Here is a 12388-nt window from a genome sequence, read left to right as displayed (position 1 = left end):
TTAAATGTACACCAAAAATGTTATGTGTGCTAGGGTAGTTTGGTAACCTCTCTCTGTTTTGCCTCATTGGTTTGTTTTGGAGCATTTGTGGAAATAAAAGACTGTACCTATAAGAATGGCAAGAAGAGATTGCTGTCTATAATAGTCTGGAGCAAATAAGAGTTGGGAGGGTTAGCTCTATATCCAGTGAGGAGGTCACTATTGAATATTTTTCATTTCCAATTAGGATGTTGAACTGAAGTACTTAAGCTGTGGGGCATTTACGTGAGAGCTTCTGATTACTGTTTGTTGAAAGGGTCTGTTAATGAAGTGAAGTCGGTTTCTGTTGTGGATAGCACTGGAAACCTAATTTAAAGGTTGTATGGAAAATTAAGCTTCGAAGGCTTGTAGACAATAATTCTACAGGAATATTAGCTTTTCTGTTTCTTTTTCCTCAACATAGATGTACATTAAATGCAGCTGAGAGGAGACTAGCTAAGAAAGTCTAGTAAGAGTGAACAGTTTAGGTCACAGTTTCTCATCACTTGTACCTGCTATGGAAGTATCCTATTCAGGTGTGTAGGAGAAATGTCCTGAACTGCTTCACTCCTGTATGTTTCTGTCCCAAAGCCATCCTAGTTTGTTCTAAAGAACTGGTGTAAGATGAGAAAACATAGCTACAAGAACTTGAGGAAATACTGTAGGCATCATAGGGAACAAGATGACTATTTTTCCCTGTTCTGTAGAGCAGACTACTGGAATTAAGCAGAAGTCCGATTACTAACAAATTACTTGGTTTCAGTCCTGTGCAATTTAGCTTTTTGGTCTCACTTGCTGTTAAGCTGATAGGTTCGAATATCTGCTTGAGGTACCCAGATTGTTTTAAAAAAAAAAATTCCTGCTTTAGCGGGAGACTGTTTCAGTCCTTGGTAGTTTAATTCCCTGTTCTGCAAGAATGGTTTGTATGAGTAGTTCCACTCACTCCCAGAGGACTCTGCATTCAGGGTCCTCAGCGTTGGCATGGATGCATAAACTAGCCTCTACTTTATGCTAATTTACAACTCAGACTTATTTTAGTCTCCAACCTTTCAGGGTGTAAACGTAACAGTTCTAGACTTGCAGATTTTGTAGCCTAAGTGTCACTGTGTGTGCCTAATGTTAAACTGAAGTTATTTTAAAGTAAGTGTTATGTCTGTAGTAGCCAACACAGTCATTATTGAATGCTAAGCATGTTTTATGTTCTGTAGTGCCAGTAATTAGCTATTAAAATTGTGTTGAATATTCTTCAGACAAAAAATATTAACTAAGCAATTGTTCATCATTTACGTTGAGAAATATTTTACAATATTCATTTTCATGTTCTGCCTAAAATGTGGAGCCATGTAATTCTTATGGTATCCCAAGGAAGAAATAAATTGCACAGGATTTGTACTCGATGTCTTAAGCCCTTCAAGCACTTCTGTTGCCCTTCTTAATGTAACTTGGCGTGTTGTAAATTATACAGATACTGAATATAGTGGTACAGTAAGTTTTCTTTCAATATTTTAATTCAGTTATTGCATTTGACGTCTGTCTTCCCCCCCCCAATAGGTGCAGGCAAAACACCGACTTTAGGAGGAGGTTTCCACGCCAATCTGGGAAAGGAGTCACGAGCACAAACTCTACAGAACGGTACTTGCAAGCTTTAGTCTTGTTGCTATGACTTTTTTTTTTTTAATAATATGGTTGATTACCATTAATTTTTAATTTTGAATGTGACCTCAAAACCTTGGCAGGCCACTCGTTAGTCAGTAGACAAGTCTGCCTAGTGCTGATTTTACATTGTGCTCTCATTTGGTTGTTAGACCTGATTTATGAGGTCAGATAGCTGTCTGACAAAGGGTAATGGCACCTGACAATACTATCATAGTTTAAAAGGGCTTCTTCAAGGTTGACATGCCCATTGCACCTTTTCATTATCTGTTAACCTATTGTGGCTTTTTATTTTATCAGTTTTCAGGGTTCTTGAAATGCTTTATGCATGTTTATTTTTAAGTATAATTGTTCAAATGCTTTTGTTTTTATGCAGTATAAATGTGAGATAATGCATGTATTTATGCACACTTCATAGTAATCATGTGCTTAATAAGTGACTGTTGAACAGAGAGGGGAAAAATGGAAAAAAGATTTTAGTGTCCAGAGAATATTTAAATAAATATTCTCATTGCATGCTATACATTTTAATTGAGATCTACATAATCTACACTCTTTAAAGAGCGTGAATAAAACCAGCTTTTATTCCAGAATCAGAATGGTCTTCCAATTTCAATTGCTGTTACTCAACTCAATGGACAGGAGTTGTCATTTTTTAGCTAATTAAAACTCTTGTCTCAAGACTCTTGGAGATGACAGCTGATGGACTGTCATATCAAAGACTCAGAACCTGACATGTAATTAACCAAGGGACATAGATGGGTTTTACTGATATGGTGTTCATTTTGGGGAGATATTTTAGATGAAGGTATTTTCCTAAATTAAAGTCTTATACTTGCAACTCAAACACAGAAAATCTTGGCTGATACTATGCCTGCATAGGTATGCAAAGGGTAAGATTGATCTGATACTATATCTGCATGTGTATAGAAAGGTTAAGATTGATCTGTGTTATTGAAATATAGCCAGATTGCTTTACCAGCATTATTCAGCTGATTTATATACAGATTGTTTTATATACAGCATGTTTTATTCAGCTGTTTGTACCGAACAGTATCGAGCCCTGCTTGTTTGGCAGAGTAAAGCTCGTGCTTTATGTGAGCTTGTTTCAGTGTCAAGTCCAAAGTTACTATCTTCCGAGATTTAAAAATGCCTGTGTAAAGTGTAACCTGTATAAGCAGGGTAATAAACCTACTACAATACCTTTTACAGTTAGTGAAGTTTGTCTTTGGATGAAGGCACTTAATCAAAACTGTAATTTTGCACAGGCATTTAAAAAATACATTGGCTTGTTGTGTGTAAGGACTGCTCAGTTCCTTGTCTTTAATTGTAGAAAAGTGAAATGCTGAGGGGAGAAAATGCTGTCCTGTTGCTTCTTGGAGTGTTTGAATTCTTCAAAAGCCCTTTTGGTTATGCTGAAAGGTGATTGCAATTAAAGACAGCGTAGGCGTTTTTCTGGAATCTAAACATGGCTTCTTTCTTGGATGAGTGTTTGCTGGGGAATATGTCTGAGCATCTTCCTTCCCCACAACTTTTGTGTGGGGGGCCCCCGTAAGTATACACAATGATTCTGACTTGGCTAAAGTTTGTCAGCATCATATAAAAAAAATTACAGTTGCTTGAAATGAAGTGAAACAGTTTTGAAACAGGAAAATAATTGGTCTTTTTACCTATAACTGTCTGAGGCTCTTTAGGGGTTTTCTTCTCCTTTTTATGGCTATCCTTTATATAGGAAAAAAACTGTTTGGTCTTTGATTTCTGTAGCCAACCTGCATTTGTCATGCTGCCAATCTGTCTCTGGGAAAGTTCTTTTCAGTGAGCTAAGTGATGTTCTTGCTCAGTCCCAGGCATGACAACAGCAGCTGATATTTCAGGTAGAGCAATTGGTGTTTGAAAGGCTTTTCTTTCTGCTGCTGTATAATGAGCTAGTTGTCTGCTGCATTTAATCACACTTTTAGCTTTACATAGTTTTTAATTGCAAATTGAGCTATGGCAGTGAACTTACAAAATCTCACCCTGTCACTGTGTGCCCATGATCATGGCTTTTTTTTTTGGTAAAATTATGTTAATATCCATTGCGTTTAGACTTGCAAGTGTAGCAAGGTAAATGAACTTACTGTATGTATTTTGAAGAAAAAGTATGGGGTTGTTCCTTGAGTGAAACTGAAGTGTACTGATAATGAACAGTTATCCTTGCAGCGCTATGCTGTCTGATCAGAAAAAATGCTGAGCTACTTATTTATTTATTTCTGGGTATTACTACGTTTGCATTTCCAACGTTAACCGAGTTGCAAATGAACTGCTGAAATTAGCTTCCGTCGGGATGCTGGTGCAGCACGGCTTGTGAACACACTTAGGAGGCCTATTCCTGCAACTCGCTGATGGCTCTTAGGTCAAGGCTGCATGCTACCTTCAGTAGTGTAAGCACATGATTTTCTCCTGTATGGTGCTCTGTACAGGCTATTGCAGCAGGGAGGAACAGACTCCAGAGAGCAGAGATGGGCGGCGGAGCCCAGATTGCTCTGGAGGTCGTCCCCTGTGTATTTGAGAGCAGCTGAGAGCGTGCGTGTGTGTGGTCTGAGAGCGCTGGCAGGCCTCACACTGTGCCTGGTCTGCTTGCCAGCAACCTGCAGGCTTGACATGATGCGAGGAAAAGTCCAGCAACGGAGCAGGGACTTGCTGTTTTTTAAAAAACAACCACCTCCCCCTGCTTTCCCTTCCCTCCCCCATGTAGTTTGGGCCAAATTCTTCCTTGCTGTAATGTCTGTCTGTTCAGGGGAGGTGAGAGGGAGATGATCTGGGCTCACTGTTTCTTATTTAATCACTAGCAAAGCAGCTGGGGTTGGCTGAACGTATGATGCTGCTGTTTTTTGAGGCTTGTAATTAAAAGATGTTTAGAATTAGATGAACATATGATGCTGCTATTTTTTTTGAGGCTTGTAATTAAAGGATGTTTAGAATTAGATGAAAAACTGTTTTTCATTAGAATACCTAAGGTAATAATTTTACAATTTTTTTCTCCCCTCCATTCTTAAGTGAAGAAATGCAGAAGTAAAATCTCTCAACAACTGCTCAACAGTTCTGGACTCTTCTACAAAATCATTATTTTGTGTATTGGTGGGTTTTTTTGTATATATATGCTCTAAACAAAGCCATGGGTTTTATAGTTTCTAGGTTTGTGTAAGAATGTATAATACACAGAACTAACCTCCGTTATCACACACGCCTTTGCTGTATGTTTCCTCGCTATTTATAATGCGGTGGTGCATGGCAGTTCATAGTCTCTGCCTTTCTTTGCTGAACCAGCTGATGGTTGTGGGTGTTCGTTTGGGAATTGGCTGCTTATAAAAACTGGAGTCTTGTTTACACTTGTTAAAATATTTATGCAGGAAAGACCTAATACTGTTGTATTTGTTCATAATCGGTTTGATTTTCAGTGTGCGGTACTGCGCTAATTGAGCACACTAAGCTCCACAAGTTCAACAAGCTCAGGTCTACAAAATGGTTCCTATCTGTTCATTTAAAGCTCATTTTTGTAGTAAAAACTTGCACTTCTGTGAGATGATGTGAAGAGGTGTTTCAGCTTTGTTTTAAAGGATTTGACAAAATAGCCAAACAGTGCTCTTTTTGTGAGAAAGAAGAGTTACGAATAAAATACTGACTCAGAGAGGGGACCGTTTGACAAGACTTCTTCCTCTGTTGTCTGAGCCTCTTCAAATTGCTGCAGTATTGCCCAACTTTTATGGTTGCTTACAGGGCTGAAATGCGGATTTCTGTCTCTTTAAATCTCACTTCACAGCTCTGCACTGCATTACATAATCTCTCTAAATAGCTGGTTTATTCTTGTTTCCTTGCAGGCAATCTGCTCTCACTATATCCATGTCAGAGTCGTAGTTACAAGGGAGTTGTTCTTGACTTGGAACTCTGATACTTTCAATAGTCTTCAGTGGCCAAAAAGAAAAGGGTGGGGGGAAGGAAGGTCAATGGCATGATTATAACTTGAAAGCTTCAGTTGCAGATATTCAAATTTGGTTTAAACTAAGTTTGAAGATTGCAGCTGCATCTAGCTTAATCCAATTTCTGAACTGTTGTGCTGTGTTTTTAATCATTTCTTTAAATGAATGTGTGTTTTCCCTCAGTCCTCTTAAATACCAAAACATAGCTAACAGTATTTTAATGCTAAATGGGAAGGCATTTCTGAAGATGTTCTCTAATGCATTTTTGACTGTTTACATTTAAACTATTTAATTCTTTAACCTTCGTTGTCATCACTAATTTCATAGCTGGTTTATTACAAGTGATTAGAGAAGGCTCTACTTCCTGACAGAACTGTACAGCGTGAATTAGACCAGGACAATATATTATATGCGTGAAGAACAGAAGTATTCAAAGAACAGGAACAGAGACATATATTATATGCGTGAAGAACAGAAGTATCCAAAGAAGAGGAACAGAGAACACATCTTTATTTAACGAAACTAGCACAACAAGGGAGGAGAGGATAGTAGAATCCTAGAATAATTTAGATTGTGGATCTCCAGAGGTCCCTTCCAAAGCGGTGGCTTTGAAGTTGCATTAAGCTGCTCAGGGCCTAATGCAGCTGAACTTTGGGTATCCTGAAAGAAGGATATGATACAGTTTCCCTGGACAACCTGTTCTTTGACGCTTGACCACCCTCACCATGAGGATTTTTTCCCTTGTATCTAGTCAGAACTTATGTTGATGAAATGTGACTCTTGTCTCTTGTCCTTTTGCTGTGCATCTCTGACAATTCTGGCTCCATCTTCTTTATAACCTCCCACTGAGTAGCTGAAGACACCAATGAGACCTCCCCCTTAGCTTTCTCTTCTTAAGACTAAGCAAATTCAGCTCTCAGCCTCACGCCATGTGCTCCAGTCTCCTAATCATCTTAGCAGCTCTCTGCTGGACTTGCTCCAATATGTCAGTGCCTTTTCTTGTGCAGAGGAGTCCTGAACTGAACAAAGTACTCTAAATATAGTCTCACAAGTGCTGAACAGGGGATAATAACCACATCCCTTGACCTGTTGGCTACAGTCTTAATAATGCAGCTCCAGGATGCAGTTAGCCTTCATCACTGCAGTTGGGTGCTTCTGAGTCATGTTCATCTTTTTGTCCATGAGGAATCTAGATCCTTTTCTGCAAAGCTACTCCCTAGCCAAACAGTCCCCAGCCTGTATTGTTACCCTGCAGTTCTTCTGTCCCAGGTGCAAAAAAAATTGCATTTGCCTTGTTGAACTTCATGAGTTTTCTGTCAGCTCATTTCTGCAGCATCTTAAGATTCCTCTGAATAGCAGCTCTGCCCATCAGTGTATTGACCACTGTCCCAATGTGATGTTGTCCACAGGCTGGCAAAGGGAGCCTCCTGTCCCGTTGTCCATGTTGTTAATGAAGGCATTAAACAATTAAACTGATTGACCTCAGTATCAATCCCGCTCGTAAGTCTGATGGTTAAAGTGCTGACCACTACCTTTTGAACCTGGCCAGTTTTTCACCTAATTTGCAGTTCACCTGTCTAGTCTGTATCTTCTGAATTTGGCTGCCAGGGTACTGAGAATGGTGAAATGGGATGAGGGAAGAGCAGTGGTTACTATTTACCTTGACTGCAGTGTGGCTTTTATTGCAGTCAGGCATGATCTGCCCTCATTAAATCTGAGCTGGCAGTTCCTGGTAACCTTACTTTTTGTGTGTCTGGAAATGGTTTCCAGGTAGATTTGTTCCATAGCCTTCCAACAGGCTGAGGGGAGGCTGACTTGCCTCTAGTGTCGTTCTGGAAGAAAAGCCTGACGCTTGCCGTCTTCTAGTCATAGAGAACCTCCCCTGATTCCTACAACTTTTTAAAGATGGCAAAGATGCCTTTTTTTCCCAGCTCTCTTAGCATCCTCAGATGTATCCCATCCAGTCAAATTGACTTGTGTATGTAGATTTTTCTTTACTGAGCCCTTGTTCAGTCTTTCTCTACCATGGCTAATGCTTCATTTCCTCCAAACTCACGTGAAGAGACCTGTGAGACCTGAAAACAGACATTGCAACAGAAGACCAAGGAGACTCATGAGCTGCTATAAAGCCAAACTGCCACACGCCCTGCCTGCTCAACTTCCTGCACATCAATATGGAGTGTCCTTGTGCTTTGGGGAGACTGTACTTGAAGATTCACCAATCGTCCTGGCTGCTTTGGCCTTCACGGCAGTACCTCAAGGGGTCCTGCTTACCATTTCTCTGAACAAACTGAAGCCTGCCCTCTGAAATCCAGGGTTGTCATTATGCTACCCATCTTCCTCACACCCCTCAAGATCTTAAACTTTATCATCTCAGGGTTGCTATAACCAAGCCTGCCATCATACTTCACATTCTCCACCACTTCTTCCTTTCTAGGGAATGGTACATGTATCACAGTGCTTCTCCTACTTGACCTGTTTCTGACACACTCTAGAAGTCCACTGTATTGCTTGTGCCTCACTATGATTCCCTTCCAGCAGATGCTGGCATGGTTACAATTCACCATGAGAACCAGGACTTCTTCCTGTTGTCTAAAGAAGGCTTCATCTTCAAGATCAGGTGGTCTATAGCTAGTGCTCATGACAGTGTTTCCTTTGGCCTCGCCTCTCATCCAGACCCATTAACTCTTTATTGGCCTGTCACTTGTTTTTCAGCAGAGCTTCACACATTCAAGCTGTTCCTCTGTGTAAAATGAGTCCCCTGTCACCTTCCCTGTCTGTCCTTCTTGTGGAGTCTGTAACCATCCATCTCATGACTCCAGTCATGTGAGCTGTTCCACCATGTATCTGTCACCCTTCAGTGAATTTGTAGTTTTGCAGCTGTGCATAGACTTTGAATTCTGCCAGATTGTTTCCTTTGCTGGATGCAATCTTTTCTTTGACTCTTCCTCCTGTATCAATTCCTCTTTCTGGCTTTAATTTCAATAATGAAACTTCTAGTCTAGTCTCTGCCATTTTCTTGTCCTTCTTGCCTTCATTTCTATTAGGATAGAAGCTAATCCTGATCTTCCCATCTCTACATTCAGTTAGTACGTCATTGGGTTTTATCCTGTTGTCTTTTAAACTAACCATTGCTTAAAGTTCTCCTTTTCTGGGTTTGTTTGGTATCCTTCTAAATTTCTTTACTCAATAAGGCTTTGAAAGACTTCCTCTTCTAGCCAGACCATTGCTTCAGTTTTACCCTCTTTGATCTGTCTACTGTCTTGTCCCTTATGAGTCTTTTGTTATCATTAACAACTTCTGTCTCATGAATTTCCTTCATCTTTCCATTTGATGTGTTAACTTTCTCCATCTCTCCTTGAAGGAGGGTAAGGGGCATCTTCCCCTTTTCATTTGAGATGATCTTACATGTTTTTTGTGGGTGGGTGTGTTTTGTTGGTGTGTGTTTGTGTGGGTTTTTATTTTTTTGTTGTTGTTGTTGTTTCAAGTGCAACCTTTTCCTTTGGTAAACTTCCTTATTCTCAGCATACCTCTTCCATCTAGTCCCATGTCATGGCTTGAGCTAGGGTGGGATTCAGCTGGCAAAGTTTAGATGTCTGTGGGATTGTCATCCTGAACTCCCTTCAGGGTCTCTGCATAGAGGCAGACAGATTTAGGGTGTGATTAATTTAATCCGAAAGGAAGTCAAATGACTCATTCTCTTAAGTGTCTGTTTCTCTTCACTCACTGAAAGGAAGTCTAGATTGACTAAGCTGAGATGCTCATCTCTGAAGATAAGGGTGATGAATCCTACGCTTTTGTGTCTGCCTTTGTATATCTCCTTGTTGACACAGACTTAACATGGCCAAAACTGAACTACTGAATTGCATCCTACTGCTCTGCCCTTTTGCATGTTAACAAGTTCAAGCTTCCTCCCTTTGAGGCCACTCACAGCTTTCCCTCCTCCTGTCTTGTAGATCCATACTCTCCAGTGTCTGCTAAAACATGGATGTGTCCTAGCCATAACACTCACATATTTATTTCCTGCACAAGTGTCTCTTGACTTTTCATTGCTCTTCCTCCATGATGAGAACATGCTCCAGAGACAGGAAAGCAGATAAGTTGTGACCTGGGATGTTAAATCTTTGGTACCTTAACATCTTCAGCAAAGAATTTTAAAAAGAATGTTATTTTCCCGAATGTCTGCCCTTTCACATTTGTGATCACTGTTACTTACGACATAACAGTTCAACAGGGAACTTTTCTGGTGTTACTAGGCTGTTGTGTTTGTGTTCCAGCTTGCTGGACCTCTGTGCTTCTGAGGCTTGCTTGAGTGTCAGCAGGTACGGGCTTTCCTGGTCCTCTGCTTTGATGCAGGCTCTGGTAAGTCACAGAAACATAAGCCACAGCTCAGATGCTGGAGTCCCTGACGGCTGACCTTCAGGGTATCTCAATAGTTTACACATCTTTCTCAGAACTTCAGCTTTCAGGGTTTGCAGGCAACTTCACTAATCAGCAAGACCTGAAGAGGCAGACAAACCACTTATTTAAGAAAAGCAAAAAAACCTCAGAGGCAGAAAACGCACTCTTTAGCCAGCATAAGTTATTCCAAGAATTTGGATAAAAGCAGCAGAAGAATGTATTTCCCTGCCTGTTTCCCTATTACTCTTGGGGACCCATGGAGTTTAATTCAGAGGCATCTGAAGAAGCCGGAATCCTTCTGGTACTGCAGCTTCTCCTTCAGCACATGGAGAATCTCTTCTTTCTCAGATGGCTAATGAGACCCTGTGCTTCATGATCTCCAGTTACCTTTGTTAAAAGACCAGTCAAGTTCATCAGCTGATCTGGGACAACTTTTTGGTTATGCGTTGATTAATTAGTTCCTACTTGAGTTCAGATTTGAAAATTTTTGTTTCTTAAGCCTTGGCCATCTTTGTGTTTTGAGAGGGAATGATGAATAAAGTACCTGTCTCAGATGCTTTCGATGTGCTGCTTGTCCTTATAGTGACAGTATCGGGGAGAAGAATCCATGTCTCCTTTAATGAGATCTGTTATGTTTCTAATGAAGAGGGTCTGGGATCCTTTAAGTAAAGAGTAGAGGATCTGCTGGAGGTAATGTAATGGTAGGATTTTGCCAAGAGGCTGATGAACAACTTAAAACTTTGAGCACAGCATCCCACCCAGTTGAAATCCATGAGTCAAGGAAGGCCGTTCCTGTGTTTTCTTAGCCACAAAAGGGAAAAATTAGAAAAGACACTTCTAAAATTCCTTGGAGGTGTTGGTTCAGTCTGTATGTGGACTCAGGACAATCTCTGTTGTTACTTTTTCTTTTAGTTTTGAAGATTGTCCTTGAAGTTGAAAAAATAAAGAAAAAAAAAAAGGAAGTCTTAATCAAATGAGTTAACAGATGACTTCTGTTGTCTTAACTAATAACAAAAAATATTTGCGTGTTCAGCTGCTTCGAATTGGCCTGTTTGTGACTCTGGACTTAAAGGCGTCTTTCATGATTGTCTCTTCTCCTGTCTCTGCTCTGTCTCTTAGTTTAATAGTTGGCTGTGGACAAGAAAACTGTTGTGCCAGGGAAGCACAAATCTCTGCTTCATTTTGACAAACAAAAGAAGAAATGCCTTCTAAAATTCTGCGTGCTTGTGAAATTTCTTGCTTAGATATTAAAGTTTTGACCTCTCGTATCTTAAAATTTCTCCCTGTTAACTTCGACAATTTCTATGTGACATAGAGTAGGACAATATATATCACATTTGTGGAATTCACTGACAGAGATTTGCAGCCTTGAGTAGGTAACTGGAACCTGTCATTTCTCTTGAGAGCAATCCTTTACTTAAAGACAGTTTACCTAGTGGGCTGATGTTTTTTAAAACATTTGCTTTTTATAGTTCCATTCACAAGGAGATGAATTTGGATATTAATAGGTCTCTCTTCCTTCTTGTACAGTGTGGCAGAAAATAGGCAACTGCCTCTCTCCTTCCTCTCCCTCTAGTAATGTCTATGAAAGTTCTGTGCTAGTAATCTGCCTCTTTTAACAAGCTTCTGAGTTAAACCATTTTAGCTTTGGAATGTTGTTAGACAAGCTTAAAATATACTTCAGGTAACATAGCTTTGGTTTAAGTTCCATGTAGCTGCTGCTCTCTTTTTTTGATAGTGGAGAATATGTATGCCACTTATATGGCATAGGACTGTCTTTTAAACATTGAAACGTGAGTTTTGAAGTGTTTGTGTCATTTTACAGGCACTATGGTTCAAAACCTGAGAGGGAGAGTGTTGTTGCTTTTTAATGCTGTGTTCTCTGGTAGCACCTAGTTCCTTTTTCATGTGTTGAAAGTGCCTTCTTGTTTTGCTCTATGAAATAAATTGGAGAGCTGGTGACGTGGTAGTGCAGGGAAGCATTGAGGGTCTGCAAGTGTGATTTGCTGGTGGAGCTATTACAGTTTTCTTGGAAGATGGCTTTTCTTAAATAATGGCCACAGCATTAAACTTCTGGACCCTCTACAGGATTAACAAATAACAGAAAAAAATTCAGTTGCCTGTATACACTGTTTTTATAAGGAAGACTATGATTTATTTGCTTGTTGCTCTTGGAGACATGCTTGAACTCATTTCACCTGCACTTTGCAGCTGGACACGAGTTAGCTGTGATCCCAAGCTGCTTTCATCTTGTTGTGGCTGATGGTCTTGAAGGAACTAGCATGCGTCTGTTGGTGTGGGATATAGGTAGGATCAGCTCAAGCGTGTCTGTGAAAGGATGTGCAGGCACGTTGTATTTC

At 40.1% G+C, this 12388-nt stretch overlaps 1 protein-coding gene across 1 annotated transcript in view; it reads left to right on the top strand.

Annotated features, from left to right (window-relative positions):
• Positions 1–1569: 1569 nt before the first annotated feature.
• LOC104075764 (transcription factor IIIB 90 kDa subunit-like) overlaps positions 1570–12388 on the top strand; it is a gene marked incomplete at both ends in the record, with an annotated part of 31109 nt that continues 20290 nt past the window's right edge. The window contains one exon of the mRNA XM_009576380.1: positions 1570–1650. Within this exon, the coding sequence (XP_009574675.1) occupies positions 1570–1650 (81 nt within the window). The remainder of the gene's footprint in view (positions 1651–12388) is intronic.

The sequence above is a fragment of the Fulmarus glacialis genome, unplaced genomic scaffold (genome assembly GCF_000690835.1).
Source record: "Fulmarus glacialis isolate BGI_N327 unplaced genomic scaffold, ASM69083v1 scaffold41074, whole genome shotgun sequence".
NCBI classification, from domain to species: domain Eukaryota; kingdom Metazoa; phylum Chordata; class Aves; order Procellariiformes; family Procellariidae; genus Fulmarus; species Fulmarus glacialis.
This window is presented reverse-complemented; position numbering and strand designations above follow the sequence as displayed.